The 19,156-nt window shown below is 50.1% G+C and overlaps 2 protein-coding genes across 2 annotated transcripts in view; both read right to left on the reverse strand.

Moving 5' to 3' along the window:
• Nucleotides 1-243: 243 nt before the first annotated feature.
• On the reverse strand, nucleotides 244-10,812 carry LOC148182864 (branched-chain alpha-ketoacid dehydrogenase kinase-like). Its single transcript, XM_088064248.1, is given in 13 exon segments — nucleotides 244-854; nucleotides 1,570-1,725; nucleotides 2,152-2,254; nucleotides 2,826-2,852; nucleotides 2,855-2,940; nucleotides 3,230-3,303; nucleotides 3,760-3,846; nucleotides 4,098-4,145; nucleotides 4,808-4,918; nucleotides 5,485-5,553; nucleotides 6,266-6,441; nucleotides 9,825-9,934; nucleotides 10,715-10,812. Coding segments are annotated over 13 exon segments (1,287 nt in total). The 3' UTR covers nucleotides 244-712.
• A 7,673-nt stretch (nucleotides 10,813-18,485) lies between these two features.
• LOC102107146 (uncharacterized) overlaps nucleotides 18,486-19,156 on the reverse strand; it is a 178,884-nt gene continuing 178,213 nt past the window's right edge. The window contains exon 3 of the mRNA XM_088063865.1: nucleotides 18,486-19,111. Coding sequence (XP_087919991.1) covers nucleotides 18,680-19,111 — 432 coding nt within the window. The 3' untranslated portion in view covers nucleotides 18,486-18,679. The remainder of the gene's footprint in view (nucleotides 19,112-19,156) is intronic.

The raw sequence follows: 19,156 nt of genomic DNA on the forward strand, positions 1-19,156 counted from the left end.
TGGTTCTCCGTGGTTTCCATGACCAAACCCCAACTTTTGGGGTCCTCCTTGACCCCAATGACCAAACCCCAACTTGGGAAGGTTCTCCATGATTTTAATGACCAAACCAAACTTTTGGGAACCTCAACAAAAACGTCCAAATTTATAAGGTTCTTCATGACTTTGATGACTGAAACCCAACTTTGGGGATTTAACTGGAAAACCTCCACCAAAAAAGTATAAATTTGGAATGTTCTCCTTGGGTTCCATGACTCAAAACCCGACTTTGGAAGGTTCTTCATGACCTTGATGACCAAACCCCAAATTTGGAGGTTTCAACTGGAGAGCCTCCACCAAAAAAATCCAACTTTGCAAGGTTCTCCTTGGTTCTGATGACCAAACCCCAACTTTGGAAGGTTCTCCATGACCTTTATGACCAAAACCCAACTTTTGAGGTTTCAACTGGAAAACCTCACCATAAAAGTCCAACTTTTGGCTCCTCCTCAGTTTCCACAACCAAAACCCAGCCCTTGAAATCTCTCCATGATTTTAATGACCAAGCCCCAGCTTTGGGGATTCAACTGGAAAACCTCCACCAAAAAAGTCCAACTTTGGAAGTCCTCCTGGCTTTCTGTGACCGAAAACCCAACTTTTGGGGCTCTGCACTGCCCTGATGACTGCTGTGCACCTCCCAGGGGTTCTCCTCACCCCCGATGGCTGCCCCCAAGCCCCCCTAGATGCAGAAGCTCTTGGCCTTGCCATCGATGTGCCACAGCCTCAGGTTGTCAGTGCCGACGCCGTGCAGCGACTGCAGCACCAGGGACCCCGCCAGGTACTCGGCATAGGTGCACGATGTCAGCAGCCTGAAGCCAAACCTGTGGGGGCACCCAGTGTTCCCAAAAATTCCAAAGAGTGCCCACAGATATCCCAAAAGTCCCATCCAAATCCCACAAAAAACCGACCCCAGAAACCCCAAAACCCGTAAACTTACCCCAAAACTGACGCTGGGGGGGGACACCGGGATTCAGGTGGCTCCAAATATTCCCAAATGTGTCCCCAAATATCCCAAAAATCCCATTCAAATTCCCCAAATTCCATCTAAATTCCCCAAATCCCACCTGAATTCCCCAAATCCCACCCAAATTTCCCAAATCCCCACCCCAAATCCCCCCAAACCCCCTAAATTTACCTCAAAACCAATGCTGGGGGGACACCAGGGTTCACTGGGAATCAGGTGGCCCCAAATATTTCCAAATTCCCATCAGAGACCCCCAAAATCCCATGAAAACTCCCAAAATTCCTCCCAGCCCTGAGGGGTCCCTGATTTTGGTGGATTATCCCCGATTTTGGTGGGGTGGGGGGGGGGGATTGTTCTCGATTTTTTGGGGCTCTCCAATCTGGGGAGGGATCCTGGGGGTGCCCTAACCCCCTCCAAATTCCCCCTAAACATCCTCAAACACCCCCCTGAAGCCTCCAAAGTCCCTTGAAACCCCCGAAACCCCATCCCTGTGCGATCCCTGATTTCAGAGGGCTTGTTCCCTTGTTCCAAATTTTTTGGGATCACCCCGGTTCTGGGGAGGGGTCCCTGACCTGTGCTTGGGCCCAGCCTGGCCGTTGGGCTCAATGAGGCCGTGGAAGGGCCCCCCCAGGTGCGGGTTCTGGGCGCTGGCCTCGGACGTGCTGAAGTGGTACTCGGTCACTTTGTCCAGCAGCTCATGTGGGATGCCCCCACCGCAGTCCGAGATCCTGCCAGACATTGGGGATTTTGGGGACATTTGGGATATCGGGGACATTGGGGAGTTTGGGGATTTTGGGGAGTTAAGGGTGTTGAGTTTGTCCAGCAGCTTGTGCAGGATGCCCCCACTGCGGTCCAAGATCCTGCCGAACACCGGGGACACTTTGGGATTTTGGGGATGTTGGGGACATTGGGGACGTTGGGGATATTTGGGATACTGGGGACAATGTGGACAGTGTCAGGGACATTTAGGGACTTTGGGGACATTTGGGAAACATTTTGGGGACATTTTGGGAGTGTTTTGGGGACACTCTGGGCACACCATGGGAAACCTTTGGGGACACTTTGGGGACATTTTAGGGACCCTTTGGGGACATGTGGGACACACCTTGGGGACACTTTGGGGACATCTTGGGGACAGTTTGGGCCCCCTGTACCACATGACAAGGTCGATGTCATTGTTTGCAATGGTCACCACAATGTCAGGGACGTTGTAGGGAGTGTCCAGATGTGACTCCATCATTGCCCTGACCCCAAATTACCACAAATTACCCCAGATTCCTGCAAATTCCCCCCAAATCCCCTCTATTTTCCCCTAAATCCCCCAATTTAGCCCCAAATCCCCACAAAACTCCCAAATCTCCCCAAAACCCCCTTGAACTCCCCCAAATTTCCCCTAATCCTCCACACAACCCCCTTAAACTCCCCCAAATACCCCCAAAACTCCCAAAATCCCCTCATTTTGTCCCCAAGTCCCTCTTAAATGCCCCCCAATTCCCTTGAAATTCCCCCAAATCCCTCTCAATTCTCTCCAAATCCCCCAACCTCCCAAAATCCCTCTTAAACTACTCCAAATCTCCCCAAAATCTTCCCCAAAACCCCTTTAAACTCTCCAAAACACCTTTCAACTCCCCCAAATACCTCTTAAGCACCCCCAAATTTCCCCAAATCTCCCCCAAAACCCCCTTTAAACCCCCCAAATTCTCCTAAAACTCCCCCAAATCCCCTCAGTTTCCTCCCAAGTTCCCCCAAATCCCCCCAAAACCCCTATAAACCCCCCCAGCCTCCCCAGGTGTGGCCCACACCTGTCCCCAGGTATCTCCTGGTGTTCTTGAGAGCTCAGGCAGGACATAGTCCAGGGCAGGGGGATGAACGGGAACTGCGCAGCCACGTGGCTGTTGATGTGCACGTGTGGCGCGTTCCCGTAGTGGTGCTCGCAGAGCCGCCTGCACATTTGAGACACACCTGAGACAGGTGAGATGCACCTGGGGCAGGTGAAACACACCTGAGGCACCTCACCTGGCACCCTCTGACACCCCCCTGTCACTCAGTGTCACACCATTGTTGGGTGCATACCCGTACTGGTGCTCGCAGAGCCACCTGCGCAGGTGAGACACCTGAGACGTGCCTGGGGAACACCTGGGACACACCTGGAACACCTCACCTGGCAGCCACAGTCACCTGCTGTCACCAGGTGTGCCCTGGGCTCCCCCACGTGTGCCCAGGTGCGCTTACCTGGCCAAGTCCACCCACTACTCAATGAGTTTCTTGGGGGACAGGCGTGTGCAGATGATGCCCACGAAATCCAGCTAGGAAATTCAGGGGGAAAACCAGGAAAAAAGGGAAAAACAAACGAGGAAAAAACGGGAAAATAGGAAAAATCAGAAAATGAACAGGAAAAATGGGGAAAAAGAGAATAAAAGGGAAAAAATGGGGGACAAGGGGAAAAAAACCCAAGGAAATGGGAAAAGTGGGGGAAAAAGGCGAAAAAATGGGGGAAAAAAAGAGGAAAATGGGAAAACCATAGGGGAAAAATGGGGACAAAAAGGAGAAAAATTAAAGAAAATGAAGAAAAATGGGAAAGAAAAGGGGAATAATGGGGGGGGAATTGGCAAAAAATTGGAGAAATATGGGGAAAAAATAGGGAAAATGGGAAAAATAGGGAAAAAATTGGGGAAAATGGGGAAAAAATTGGGGAAAATGGGGAAATCCCAGGAAAAGCTGGGAGAATGCGGTCCCTGCTCCACCTGCCCAGGTGAGCTGACCTTGTCCTTGTGCATCACTGCCAGCATCTGCATGCCCTGGCGTGAGGTGAGTGTCTTGTCCAGGAACGGCCACAGCAGGCACTCGTCCTGCACAAGTGGGACAGATAAGATATGGACAGGTGGGACAGGTGAGACAGGTGGGACATGGACAGGTGAGGCAGGTGAGACACAGATGAGTGACAGGTGAGTGGGTGTGGCTCAGGTGGGATTTCCCCAGGTGTGCGATGGTATCTCAGGTGTGACCCAGGTGAGGTCACCTGGCCCAGGTGTATCCCAGGTGTGTGTGTGCGTATCCCAGGTGTGCCAGGTGTGCCCAGGTGTGCCCAGGTGTCACTCACCGGGGGGAAGTTGCTCAGTTTCTGGAAGGTGTGGAGGTAGAGCTCATGCTGTGGGGAGGGAACAGCATCAGCTCCTGGGAAAACCCAAATCCCGGGAATTTCAGCATCCCTGGGAATTTTGGGAATCCCCCTGGAATTCCACGATTCTCTGGAATTTTGGGGTCCCCAGGGAATTTCGGTATTCTCCAGAAATTTGGGATCCCCGGAATTTTACAGATTCCCCCCAGAATTTCTCATTCCCATGGGGATTTCAGGGATTCCCCTCCTTCAAATTTTGGGATCCCCCTGGGAATTTTGGGATCAACCGTGGAATTTCGGGATCCCCCATGGAATTTTGGGATCCCCTATGGAATTTTGGGACCCCCCACATGCAGCACTGGGGGGGGGGGTTGAACCAAAAAAAACCCCAGGAAACACCCGAAACTCCAAATTTCCTTGGGAATTTCCAATTCACCCAGGGATTTCGGAATCCCCCTCCAAATTTCAGCATCGCCCGGGAATTTTGGGACCCCCATGGAATTTTGGGATCCCCCTGGGAATTTCAGGACCCCACCCACACAGGACTAGGAGGGCTGAACAAACAGGAAACCCCCAAATTTCGCAGGTTCCCCCCAGAATTTCCGATTCCCACAGGGATTTCGGGATTCCATCAGGAATTTGTGGACCCCCACTGGGGATTTGGGGAGGTTTTGGGGGATTTGGGGGCTGACCACATGCAGGATGGTGGGGTTGCAGCTGATGATGAAGGGCAGGCTGCAGAAGCCCTGGATGTGGTGGGTGATGCACACAGGCAGCTCCTGCTGCAGGTACCGGGTGCTTTTCTGCCCTCAAAAACCTGACTTTGGGCAATTCCCCAAATTTTTTAACCGCCCTCAAGGTTTCTAGGATTTTGGGAAAATCCCCCTTTCCCCAGTTCTGTTTTCCCACCTGAATTTTGGGGTTTTTTTCCCTCCCACATGAATTCACGGAAATTCCTGGACAGAATGACCCCGAATTCTTGGAGTTTCACCCCAAATTTTAACTCGGTTCCCCCTGATTCCAAATTTTTGGGGATTCCTCTCTCAAACTTCCTCCCAAACTGCAAAATCTTTGGGATTTGCACACTCAAAATCTTCCCAAACACCTAAATTTTGGGGAAAAAAACAAATTTTGGGAAAAAACCCCAAACTTTGGGGAAAAAACCCCGAATTTTGAGGAAAATCCCCAAATTTTGGGGGAAAAACTTTCAAACTTGGAGGAAAACACAAAATTTGGGAAAAAAAGCCGATTTGGGGGGTAAAACCCTTAACTTTGGGGTTAAAACCCTGAATTTTTGGGAAAAAACCCCAAATTTTCAAGAAAAAACCCCAAATTTTCGGGAAAACACCCAGATTTTGGGGCCCCTCACCAGAAAGTGGCTGCTGTCCTACGAGCACCCCGAGTACAGCATGGTGGTGGGGATCAGGCGCACCAAGGGCTGGATCTGGGGTAAAAAAAGGAGATTTGGGGTGCTTCTCAGATTTGGGGAAAGCATCCCCAAATTCCTCTGAATATCCCACCCAGAATGGCCCCAAAATCAGCCCAAAAATGGCACAGAATTCCCCACAAATGCCCCCAAAAGCCTCTCAAAAATGGCCCCAAAATCAACCCGGAAATTCCTCCCAAAATGGCCCCAAATCCCCCTTAAAGTGACCCAAAATTCCAGGGAATTTGGGGTGGGGTCTCTGCAGATTTAGTGGGATTTGAGGAGGCATCAGTGGCCCAGAAACCCCCCCCAAAAATCACCCCAAATCCCCCCAATATCCTCTAAAAATAGCCCCAAACCCCACCAAAGTGACCCAAAATCCCCCAGAAATTTGAGGAGGGGTATCTCCCTGATTTGGGGATGGGTCTCTCACCCTCTCAGCGGCAGCGTCAATGGCCCAAAATCCCCCCAAAAATGGCTCCCAAACCCTACAAATTCCCCCCAAAGTGACCCAAATCCCCTGGAAATTTGAGGTGGGATCTCCCCGATTTGAGGAGGGGTCCCTCCCCAATTCGAGGAGGGGGTCTCACCCTCTCTGTGGCTGCATCAGTGGTCCCAAATCCCCCTCAAATCCCCCCAGTATCCCCAAAAATGGCTCCCAAACCCCACAGATTCCTCCCAAAGTGACCCAAATACCCCGGGAATTTGAGGAGGGGTCTCTCACCCTCTCAGAGGCGGCATCGATGGCGAGCTGTTGGTAGGAGGTGACAGTCTTGCAGCGCTCCTGCACCAGGTCCAGGGGGGTTTGGTTGGCGGCGGCGCGGGCAGGGGTACAGAGGGGGTTCTGCTGCCCCTCCCCCCCGCAGACCCCCCCCACCAAAAAATGCGCCGAAGCATCTCCTGCGGGGGGGAGGGGTTAAATGGGGAGGGGGGATAAAAGACCTTCACCCTAAAATCCCCCAAAAGAAACGAGCCCCAAAAAAACCTCTCAGGGTTCCCCCGGGACCCCTCCCAAGAAACCCTCGGGGATCCTCCCAAAAGATCCCAAAAATCACCTCACGGATCTCTCCAAAAGACCCCAAGAACCCCACAGGGATCTCCCCAGAAGATCCCAAAAAACCCCCAGGGATCTCCCCAAAAATCCCCCCAGGGATTCCCCCAAAGGACCCCAACAATCCCCCAGGAAACCCCCCAAAACCCCCAAAAGGACCCCCAAACTCCCTCAAGGACCCCCAAAACCCCTTCAAGTTCCCCCCAAAGGACCCCAAAACCCGCAAATTACTCCAAAAACCCCTAAAGGACCCCCCTGAAGAATCCCAAAAACCCATAAAGGACTCCAAAAAGCCCTAAATTACCCCAAAACCACCCCAGGGACCCCCCAAAGAGCACTCAGGGGCCCCTTTTCCTCTCATTTTTTCCCCCAAAAATGCTCTGAGACCCATTTTTCCCCCTCAGAATCCCTCCAAAAATAGGATTTAAGTATCCGGGACACCTTTTCCTCTCAGAGTTTCTCCAAAATAGAAACTCAGAAGGTCCAGAACCCCCCAAAAACACCATTTAAGTGTCCGAAATCCATTTTTTAGTTCAAAATCCGCCCCCAAAACCGCTCCGGGACCCCTTTTTCCCCTCAGAGCTCCTCCAAAATAGAAACTCAGAAGGTCCAGGAGCCCTGAAAAGAGGACCTATGTGTCCACACCCCTTTTTCCCCTCAGAGTTTCCCCAAAATAGAAACCGAGAACACATTTTTCCCCTCAGACTTCCCTCAAAATAGAAACTCCTATAAAGGGATTTAAGTGTCCGAAACACTTTTTTTTTTAGCTCAGAATCCCCACAAACCCGCTCCGATACCCCCTTTTCCCATCAGAATCCCCCCAAAACCGCTCCGGAACACCCTTTTTCCTTCAATCCCCCTCCATTCCCAGCTCTCCACCCTCCCTTCTCCCCAGCCCCGTGTCCCAAACACAACCCCAGTGTCCTGACTCTCCTTATCCTTTCAATTTTCTCCCCAAAATCCTTCAATTTTACCCCTAAAACCCCCTCCCAAACTTCCCCTCTCACCGACCAGCGGCCCCGGGGCCTCCCCGACACCTCCCCGGGCCCGGCTCGCAATGGACTCGCCCGTTCCTACCCCTCGCGTGGCTCCCCCCGCGCGTTCCCCTCAGGCTGGTACTGTCCGGCCGCAAGGTGCATGCGCAAGGCCCTGGGGGGAGGGGGCGGGGCGGGGAAACGACGCCCCCTAGCGGCGGTAGGTAAAGGCAAGAGGGCGACGCTCGGGAGGAGAAAAAAAAGGGGATTTGGGGGCTTTTTTTGTGAGGGGAAAAAAGCCCCCCCCGAGCCCTAAATCCCATGTTTTGGGGGGAAATTGTGGGTAAAAGGGGATCTCAAATATTGAATTCGGTTTTTGGGGGAAAATTAAGGGGAAAAGGGAATCCCGATGCCATTTTGGGGGAAAATTGATGAAAAAAGGGAAATCTCGGGGCCTTTTTGCAGGGAAATTGAGGGAGAAGGGAAATCCCGTAGTCTTTTTGAGGGAAAATTGAGGGGAAAAGGGGATCCCAAATCCTGAATTCCCGTTTGGGTTGAAAATTGAGGGAAAAAGGGAATCTTGGAGCCTTTTTGAGGGAAAATTGAGGAAAAGAGGGGTCCCACACAGGTTTCAAGGCAATTTCAGTCGGTTTTGGGGCAGTTTTGGGGGATTTTGGACACTTCTGTAACTTTTGGTCACTTCAATGCAGTTTTTGAGCCATTTCAGACACTTTAATGTCACGTTTGGTCACTTTTGTGCCATTTTTGCTGCCCTGAATGCCTTTCTGGACCCACTTAATGCCATTTTGGATCTATTAAATACCATTTTGAACCCATTTATACCATTTTTGTGGCCTTTGATGCCCCTTTTGCTCCATTAAATGCACTTTTACTGCCTTTAATGCCATTTTTGTTATGTCTAATATTATTTCTGCCCCATTTACTGCCATTTTTGTTGCTATTAATACCGTTTTGGCTGCCTTTAATGCCATTTTTGTCCTATTTAAGACACTTTAACGTAACTTTTCCTCCGCGTCCTGTAACTTTGCCTCCTTCTACCCCAATTTTGGGTCACTTTTCTCCAATTTTGGGTCACTTTTCTCCAATTCTGGGTCACTTTTCTCCAATTTTAGGTCACTTTCCCCCAGTTTTAGATCACTTTTCTTCAATTTTAGGCCACTTCCTCCTATTTTAGGTCACTTTTCTCCAATTTTTGGGCCACTTTCCCCCAATTTTAGGTCACTTTCCCCCAATTCGGCGTTGCTTTTCCCCAATTCTGTGTTGCTTTCCCCCAGTTCCAGGTCGCTTTCCCCCATTTTGGGGCTCTCAGTCGCTCTTGGGGCGGCACCGGCAGTGCAGGTTGAGCCCCAGCAGCGCCAGGCTGTAGGTGCTGAGGCAGAAGAGCAGCACCCCCATGAGCCAGAGTGATGCTGCCACCGAGGCCAGCGTCACCGAGGCCGCCTGGCTCATACACCTGGGGGAGGGGCAGGGGTCACCGGGAGGGGCACAGTGACCCCAAAGTGACCCCAAGGGGTCCCTGGTGTTATAAATGCAATGGCAAAATAGGGTTAATATAAAAAGCGATTTATTATAAAATAATTTCAATCGCAAACAACGAGAGAAAAAACCACAATAAAATAAATCAGCGCAGCGCTGGGTGGACAGGGAGACGTCTATACCCAGAGGTACAGATTTACCCAAATCCACGAAGTAGGCACTGCAGTCCGGGGTTCTTATAGGGGTTTTCGTATCCTGGGGCAAAATCCGGAGTAAGCACCGTCCAACAAAAGAGTTTGAATAGACTTCCCAGATCCGTTGAGCTGAGTCAATGGTCGGTGGAGCAGAGTCCTTTCACATGTGAGAGGCTCTGAGTGTCCTCCGATTGCATTTCCCGGAATGGAGTGGCCAGTTTGGGTGCGGAGGAGATGGATATCTCGACGGAGCCACTCTCATTGTCTGGTTTGATTGCTTGTGTCCTGCTTTTTATTTTGTGTTGATAAGCGTTGCTGCCGGTCGTTACTGCCCGACTCAGGAAGATATCTCTGGATTATTTTACATTTTGCATCTTTACAGTATTACAAATATAACATATAATTCTTTATTCTCTTTCATGAATTTTTATCCAATGTAATATTTATCACACTGGTGTCCCCAGTTTGTGCCCACCTCATTCCCAGTCTCTGTCAGTCCCTCCCAGTGTCCCCAGTCCATCCCACTCCCTCCCAATCCCCTTCCACTCCCTCCCAGTGCCCCATTACCCAGCAGCCCCTGCAGCAGGTAGAAGAGGGGCCCAATGGCCCCATTGGGCACATTCAGGGTGCTCTCCTTGCCCAGCACTGGCTCCATCAGCCCCAGGCCACATCCCCACCTGCAGAAAAAAAGGGGACGTGGCAATGCTGGGACATGCCCTTCAACCAGGTAGACACATCCATGTGCCCATATATGGTGTGGACAGGTGTGCAGGTGGCTTTCCTTGGCTCTAAGCCATGCCCCCCAGCTCCCATTGGTGCTTTGGTGCCCTAAGCCATGCCCCCTTAGCTAAGCCACACCTAATCCTACATCTTTATGTCTGTATATATATATTTATATTTATGTATGTATTTAACATATAGCCATGTTAAGCCACACCTCCATGTCCATATATGGTCATAGCTATATTAAACCACACCTTTGTGGCCTTTTTAACCAAATGTGGGCACAACACAGCCACGCCCTCATGACTGTTTGTGGGCACACCCAGGAGCCACGCCCCCACATCCATATATGGGTACAACCACACACAAGCCACGCCTTCACAACACAAGCTACACCTCCATACCCAAATATGGGCATAAACTACCCCTCTTATGTCATAAATAGATATAATTAGCATAAAGCCTGCCTCCAATTCTAGCCTTGCCCCTTCCCACTTTAATGTGAAGGCCCCGCCTTTTCCTGCCATGTCCCCCTGCCGACAGCGCCCCCGGTGGCCTGCCCCTCCCCTTCTCCCCATTGGCCACCGCCGCACCCAAGCCCCGCCCATTCCCTGTTCCCAGTCTCCTTTTCCCGTTATTCCTGGGATATTCCTGGTGTGTTTTTTTTTTTTTACCGGGAGGAGAACACACGGATGCAGGACATGGAGGGCACCAGGTTGCAGGCGGCTCAGTACATCGGGTCCTGCGTGAACTCATCCTCCATGTGCAGCGTGTACAGGGACAGTGCCACACCCGCCACACGCAGCGCTGCCTGCAGTGCTGCCACCGACATCACTCTGCTCCGATTGGGTGGTGGCGCTGCCACTCCCACACCCCCTTTGAGCTGATTGGTCAGCATCCATAACGCCCTGCCTCATTTCTGGTTTTAGCAAGGGGGTTGATGGGAGGCGTAGTTTTGCGCACTCCGCGCATGCGCGGTGGCAGGGAGGAGAAGGAGGGAGGAAGGAAGCACGCGGTAAAAAATGGTGGGAGCAGGGCCAAGATGGCAGTGAGGAGCTGAGTGAGGGCTCGGGCTTGGCCCTGCCGCTTTGGAGCCTCCCAGAGCCACCAGGGCAAGGCCAGGGGTCAGTGAGTGAGGCCCGGGAAGATCACAAGGGTCACAGCGGTGGTGGAGACGGGAGGGAATTAGAGAGGACGTGTCGCAGTGACATCATGGGGCAAGATGGTGGCAGCCGTGAGGGGAAATGGCGGGGGGGGGTTTCGAAATATTGGGAAATGTGGAGCAGGATTCCCTCAGGGATCCAAAGAAAAGCACCAGGATCTTACCAGGGGTCCAAATAAAGGCAGTGGGAGTCCCTCAGGGATCAAACTGGGAGCACTGAGATTAGACTGGGGTCCTTCCATCCCAGTTTTCCCCTTGTAACCTAAAATTTACCCCCCTTTTTTCCCCCCTTCCCCCCCAGTTCTCACTTTTCCCCCCCAAATACCAATTTTCCCAAATTCTCCCTCTTCCCCACCCCAAAATCTGAATTTTCTAAACTTTCCCCCCCTTTTTTCTTCTTTTCCCCCCAAAATCTCTATTTTCCCCTATTTCCTCCACTTTTCCTCCCAAAATCCCAATTTCCACTTTTCCCTCCCAAATCCCCCTTTTTTCCCTTTTCCTACTTTTCCCCCCTTAAATCTCCTTTTCCCCCTCCAATTCATCTTTTTCCTCCCCCATTTCCACTTTTTTCTCCCAATCCCCCTTATTTTTCCACTTTTCCTCCTCAAATCCCCCTTTTCCCCCCTTTTAACTCCCTTTTTCTACTATTTCCCCCCTTTTTACCCCCTTTTTCTCCCCAAATTCTCCTTTCCCCCCCCCTTTTTTCTTCCCTTTTTCTACTTTCCCCCCCAAATCCCCCCTTTCCCCCCCCAGCCTGGCCATGTCCACCCTCCCTGCCCCCTCTCCCACCCCCTCCACTCCCTCTCTGTCACCGACCCCTAAAATCCCCCCAGATCCCCCCCAAGGCTCCCGAATTCCCCCAGAACACCCCCCCCCAAGCTTCAGCCCAATGATGAATGGGGGGATCCCCTGGAGCGAGGAGGAAGAGGAAGGCTGTGAGCCGGCAGATTCCTTTTTATCCTAATTTCCTGGGCACATGTCCCTCTCTCTTTCCCCATTGGCTGAGGTACCTGAGAGGTCCAGACTTCCCGGACTGCCTGATACCTAAGATTCCCCCCTAATGTATAACCCTCCCTCTTTAATTTTTAATTCTTAGGAATTTATGGTATTTCCCCATTGTTTCTTTCAATATCTAATTTCATTTATCAGCAAAACTACAGTTTGTTTGTAAAAGCAAATATCTTTTTTTCCATTCATCAATCAGTGGAATCTTTCCCATTCTTTCTTCTATCTCTCAGTGCTATTTTTATTTGGCAGTAGTCCCACAGCTTGTTTGTAAAGACAAATCTATCATTCCTCTCAATCCCTCTTCTTTTATTTTTTTAATAATTGTCTTTACACACTTCAGTTATCATTGACTTAGTTTCTCGTTCCTGGGTCTTTTTTGGTTTTGCAATTATTTGCAGTTGTGGTAGTTTGGCATTTTAGGGAAAAAAAGTAAGAGAACGCCATGGAAGTGATTTGTCTGAGAGAGGTTGCTGGGAGTTTCTTCTCTGCTTAAGATCAGGCCAATTGCTGTCCAGTTCTGAGAACTGACAGCATTTTGCACCACTGAAAAGTAAGATCATCTTTGTGACTACCACCTTTCAAAAACTCAAGCCCGAGAACTTCTTGTCTCTGTCTCTGGCCTCTAAAGGTAGCAGAGCTCTGGGGACGCTGGCCCCGCTCCCCTGTGATCTGTGCAGGCTGGGGTGGGGCTGGGCTGGACTCCAGCGGCTCTCGGGCGTGGGATGGAGACTGCGGGGCACCCCCAGCCCCAGGCTGGGCCGGGATCTGCTGTGGCCCCTCCCGGGAAACCCTCTGGGCCCTGTTCCAGTGCGGTGGCTGAAGCCCTTCCCAGGAGAACCCCTGGCCCCCGTCACCGACGCCTCTCCTCCTTCCCCCAGCCCGCACAAATGGCTCAAGGCTGAAAATCCTCCCTCCCCTCCCTTCCAGCGGCTTCTGGGCTGAAATCCAACACCATGACTGCCTGCCGTGGCTTGGGCCAGATTTAACCCTTTCACTACACAGATGAGACCTGCAGACTTTAATCCTCTCTCCAGAGAGAGGCGGACGAGAGCAGTCGACATGTAGAGAGACAACATGAAACATCAAGGTCAGTAAAAGAAGGAGTCAAGCCCCAGATGGAAGGAGAATGAGAAGATACTCTAATAATCTGAAATATTCTTTTGGTAGGGCCGTGGAGATGGACAATAATGTTCTGAAAAATAACTCCCTTAATTCATGAAAGGGTATTGGGGAATGAACTATTCAAGCTGGAGATCAGAGCAAAGGCATCCATTGATGGAACTAAGCAGATGGTGGAGTAGCTGTGATCCCATGAGATGCTTGAGCAGAGAGAAAGAGAGATGAGAGCTGCTGAAGACCCTTTGCGCCAGGGAAAGAACAAAAAAATCTCTGTTTCCAGAGATGATCACAGAGACAGATGGAGAGAACTTTTGCCTTTGAATAACTCATCTTTAAAATAACACTCCTTCAGTTCATGGCCCATGAACACACCTCTGAGTGGTGTGAAAATGGGAGATGGCAGAATTTGTGCTCAGACGGCTACCAGCTGTAGAAATGAAAAGCCATGAGAAAACTGTTTTCTTGTGGAGAACTCTCCATGGAATGACAGGAGAAAACTCCTCTCCCTACAAAGGCTGATGAAAAGATTATTGTATAGTTGGTACTGCTTTAACATCCCAGGTTTTGTCTCTATGTTGTCAGTTGGGAAAGGAAAAAGGTTGGGTGGGGGGATGAAAGGTTTCTGGAGGTTTTATTCTGGTTTCTTATTCTTGTAGTCCTGTTAATAAAGTTTATTTATTCCTTTTAAGTTTTAAGTCTGTTTTGCCCTTCTCCTAACCTGTATCTCACAGCAAGAAATGAATAAGTACTCTGGTGATTTTAGTTACTTGATGCATTGGCCAGGAAACCCAAATTAGTGAATTTAAACCACTACAGAGCATCCCTTGGATATACAGAATTTTAGAGGTGGAATGCCAATTTCAGACATGGACACCCAGAGGAGAAGGATGGTTCTTTTCCATAGGAAGGAAAGCAGAGAGCCCAAGTGTTTCAAAGGCAGGAGACAGGTGGCTCCTGGGAGGCCCAGCCAGCCAGAATTGTTTGTCCTGGCAGCTTTTGTCATGGATGAATCCTTGGATATATGGAATTTGGGAGGAGGAATCTCAATTTTGACCACAGACACCATGAGAAGAAGGATGGTTCTTTTCCATTGGAAGGGAAGCACCAAGCCCCAGTGTTTGGAAACCAGGAGAGAGGCAGCCCCAAGAGGCCAAGGGCAGCCAGACCTGTCTGTCTTGGAGGTCTCAGCTTGGACTAATCCTTGCATGTATGGATGTGGAATCCCAATTATGGCCATGAGTACCTGGTAAAGATGGATGGGTTTTTTCCGTAGGAAAGAAAAGCACAAATTCCAAGTGTTTGTGAAGATGACCAGCCAGACCTAACTCTTCTGGTACCTTTTGTTTGGGGGCTATCCTTGGACATAGGGCATTTTGGAGGTGGAATCTCAATTTTGGCCGTGGATGCCTGGACAGGAAGAAGAATTATTTTTATTAGGAAGGAAAGCACAGAGCCCCAGCGTTTCAAAGGCACATGAGTGCCAGCCTTCAGGAAGCCAAGGCCAACCAGACTTGTCAGTCCTGGCAGCTTTTGTCTGGGAGCTATCCATGGATATAGGGAACTCTCGAGGCAGATTCTCAATTTTGGCCATGGGCAGCTAGTCAAGATGGATGTTTTTTTCCCAGAAGAAAGAAAAGCATATGTGTTACCGCTGAAGATCAATTGATCACGCGGACACAGGTCGAGGTGTGGTGAAGGAAAGAGCAGAGTTTATTTTTCCTCCCAGGATTTATAGGCTTCTTACCATGGCCAGGGATTGGATGGTCAGGATAACACTTTCTCACTGCACTGGCCATGAGAAATGCCCATCAGAAGACGTGTAACAGAAATAATGAACACATATCTATGTTTACAGTTACTGTCCTGGGAAAGTCCTTAGAAAACTATGTTAGCAAGCTCAGAAGCTGAGTTTTCAGGGCGACACATATGGTGTCAGTGTTTCAAAGGCAGATGAGAAGTGGCCCCTGGGTGGCCAAGGCAGTCAGATCTGTCTCTCCTGGCAGATTTCATCTGGCAACAGTCTTTGCATATAAGGAAATTCGGAGGAAGAATCCCAATTTTGGCCATTGGCCCCTGGAGGAGAAGGACAGTTCTCTCCCATAGGAAGGAAGGCCCAAAGCCCCAGTGCTACAGGGACAGGTGAGAAGTCAGCTGGACCTGTCATGTGGTCCCCAGGAGGCCCAGCCAGCCAGAGCTGTTCCATGTTCCCTTGGTTTTGTGGGACCCCACAGTGTCACAGTGGCCCCACGGTTCTGTGAGGTTCTGTAGTGTCACCATGGTGTCCTTGGACCCTCATTGTCACAACCGACCCATGGTTCCATGAGGTTCTGTAGTGTCACCATGGTCGTTGTCAGAGGCTGGATGAGGATGAGTTTGATGTCCTGGGACACCTTGGGTGTTGGAATCTGAGATAGTGAGTGTGTGCCCTTGTTTCTAATACTTAGTTCTAAGATCCAAAGAAACATTGAATTTCATACAGCATGAAATTCATGAGCGTGTTTTCATGGTGATACATAAGAACAAATGTTAAAGTTAGATAGAAAAAGTGTAAGTGTGTAGATTAAAAGTTTCTTAAATCACTGGGTGAAAAAGTAGTTTAGAGAGCAAAAGACAAGATGGAGGATTTAGGGTGTTGTCTCTTGTCTTTCTTCTTTCTTCTTCATGTTCTTCTCCTAGGGGTTTTTGGGTAGTAGTAAGTGATTGGATAAGAGAACGCAGCACACAGGTGTTGGGTCATTGGGTCACTAAGAAAAATAATGTAGTTGGCATCTATTAATTGGGTAAATGGACATATAAAAGACCTTGCAAAGAATCTTTGTTAGCCATTTTACCCGTTTTCTATCATAGTGCACATAGCTCCTTGTACCTCGTAATGCTGATAAGAAAAAACAACTGAGACCGAATAAGAGAAAATTGCCTCCCTCTTGTCAATCTTCAGTTCAAAGGGAAAAAGAACCTAACCCAAAAGTCCTTAACGGGACACTTGGGATGCTCAGAATGCCCATGTGGGGCCAGGGGTGGGTCAGGCCTTGGTGTGTGGTGGGAAAGAGCCCCACCCCCAGCCCTGATAGGGCTGTCAATCACAGAGCGGGGTGGTGTTACTCCAGCTCTGATTGGCCAAGGTGTCAATCAATCACATACCTGGTGCCTACCCAGACTCTGATTGGCCAAGCAACTGGAAGTCCCATCCAAGGGTCAGGCCCATGAAGGCCCAAGGGCTGAAAAGATGGAGCCCAAGGTCAGCCCATGGTCTGGATCCTGTGTTCTCCTGGGGTCCCTCCGTTAGCGACACTGGAACCCAAGCAGTTGGTGCCTATATGTGTCTTGCTTTAGACCTTCTGTCTTTCTGTTTTCTCTATTTCTTCTCTTTCTAATCTTACTGATCTGGAACACTTTTAAGTAACTTAACATCTTAAGGATTAAAGTTTTCTGGGTTAAGTGGGCTTAATTAAATAAGTTTATGCTTTCATAAGCGTTTGATGCTGAACTGGATGTTGTATTAAACCCTTTGCCAAAGTTCCTTGATTGTCTGGGAATTTTGCCAGTAAAATTTTGTGTCATTTTGACCGCTTAGCTCAGTTGGTCAGGGCATGGTGTGAGTGTCACCGAGGTTGTGGGTTCAATCACTGTGTGGGCCATTCACTTAAGAGCTGGACTTGATGATCCTTGTGGGTCCCTTCCTACCAAGTATATTCTTTGCATCTGTCCATGTTGAGAATATTGGGTTGGTGTTATCTTAACTTCAGGTTATCCAGATTTGGAGAAAAGGAAGTCAGGAGAAGAGAGAGAGGGACAGAGATCCACAGTCAGCCTTGGATCCAGCGCCATCTCAGCTGCTGTGAGCTCCAGGGCCGTGGCACATGTCAGTGTCACACCCGTGTCACAGCCTCACCTGCTCTGCTCCCTCTCCCAGCTGGGGTTTTTGGGGTGCCAGGGGCTTGGCAGCCACTTTGGGGCTGGAGCAGAGGCTGGGCTGGGGCAGTGACCGCCCCACACAGGCAGAACTTGCTCTGCCCCCAAACACACCCTGGAGATGTCTGGGGCCATTCATCATTTCTCTGCTCTCCAGCACTGAGGCAATGCACTCTGGCTACAGCTCTGAGCTCGTGCCCATGGCAACCAGCCCTGGCAATGGGGCTCCATGGAGCTGCTCTCAGGAACCCCCAAGAGTTGGGGAGTGCCCCAAATCTGCCTCAGAAATGTAAGATACCCCAAAATCTCTTCAGGAACATGGAATATATAAAAACCTCACTCAGTAATGGCTCCCCCCTCCCTTCACCATCCCCAAACATTGGTTGTCTCATTTGCAGACCCCACCCCACCTTTCCAATCCCAACCCCAACCCATCCCATCCCATTTCTTCTGGACATCAAGACCCCCTTCCCAATCCCTATTTCCCCCATTTCACACCTCCCAAACTCCATCCCACCCATCCTGCCCCACCCAATGCCCATCTCACCCCTCCTGATTAGCATCCCACTTCACCCAATCCCCTTCCAACCCCATTCCACCTGATGCCTTCAGAAGGCTGACCTAGAACAGAGGCTGGACAGAGTTAATGAAGTTTATTAAAAGGCCTTAAAGGATACATTCAGAGCAGCACAAGAGCCTGGCCAGGGCTACATACAAGATGGACCAAAAATGGTCACAAAAATGGACTGATCATGAGGTCTCACATTTTTAGAAGTTTAGGTCCATCTGAATATTGGGGTTCATTGCCCAGTTACAGCTTCAGGTGACGAAGTCCCATCCTTCTCGTTTTCTCTCTTCAGTCCACACTTGTTTATGCTTTTGAGTCTGAAACATAATTGGAACTGTCCTTGGTATCAAGCTAGAAAAGGAATTGTTTTGTCTACCTACTCTGTGAAGAGAGCTCACTAACACTTAATATGAAGTTCAAAACTACAAACCAAGGCAGCGCGGAATATGAAAAATATGAAAGCTAAAACTTAAGGCAACACACCCTGAGGGACTGTGGAATGCAGTAATTTTGGGGTGGGAACCGAGTAGTTTTCAGTGACACTGAGTAGTTTTGAGGTGACAGATCGAACTCTTTCATCTCCTTGAGTACCAAGAAATGGAGACAACTACACCTAATAACCCCCAAAACCCTCCCATGTACCTCCCTGAATCCCAGATTCCCTTGAAGCACCAGTAAATGTGAGGTTTTAGATGCCTTCGATGAATTTGTAGACTTTTATTCCAATTTTGTCTGTTTTAAAGGGATGAAGATGAATCAAAAGAATATTAGGGCCAAATCAAAATGACCACCAACCCAGCGTCTTCAAAACGCAGATCACTGGGAACGTGGGTCACCAGGGCTCTGCCCAACGTGGGTCCTCTGATGGGGGATGGAGCTGGGGCAGCACACGAAGCTCTTCCTCCACTAGGGGCACTTGCAGGGCTTCCCTTACTGGTGGTGTTTGGTCAAGTGAGAGCTCCGGGTGAAGCTCTTCCCACACTGGGGACACTCGTAGGGCCTCTCCCCAGTGTGGATGCGCCGGTGAATAGTGAGTTCGGAGTTTCGCTTGAAGCCCTTCCTGCACTCGGGGCAGCGGAAGGGCCTCTCATCCGTGTGAATCGGCTGGTGCTGGAGGAGATAAGAGGTGCTCCGAAACCTCTTCCCACACTCAGGACACTCATAGGACCTCTCTCCAGTCTGGATCATCTGGTGGATGACCAAATTGGGCATCTGGCAGAAGGTCTTCCCACATTTCCCACACATATAGGGCCATTCCCCGGTGTGGGTCCTCTGGTGGCAGATCAGGCTGGAGCTCTGGCTGAAGCTCTTCCCACATTCACCACACTCGTAGGGCCCCTCCCCAGTATGGATGCGCCAGTGGTGACAAGGGTGGAGTTGAACTTGAAGCCCTCCCCACAGTCAGGG

Source organism: Pseudopodoces humilis, chromosome 18 (assembly GCF_049639895.1).
Source record: "Pseudopodoces humilis isolate 2021_Gansu_Grassland_sample_001 chromosome 18, ASM4963989v1, whole genome shotgun sequence".
In the NCBI taxonomy this organism is placed as follows: domain Eukaryota; kingdom Metazoa; phylum Chordata; class Aves; order Passeriformes; family Paridae; genus Pseudopodoces; species Pseudopodoces humilis.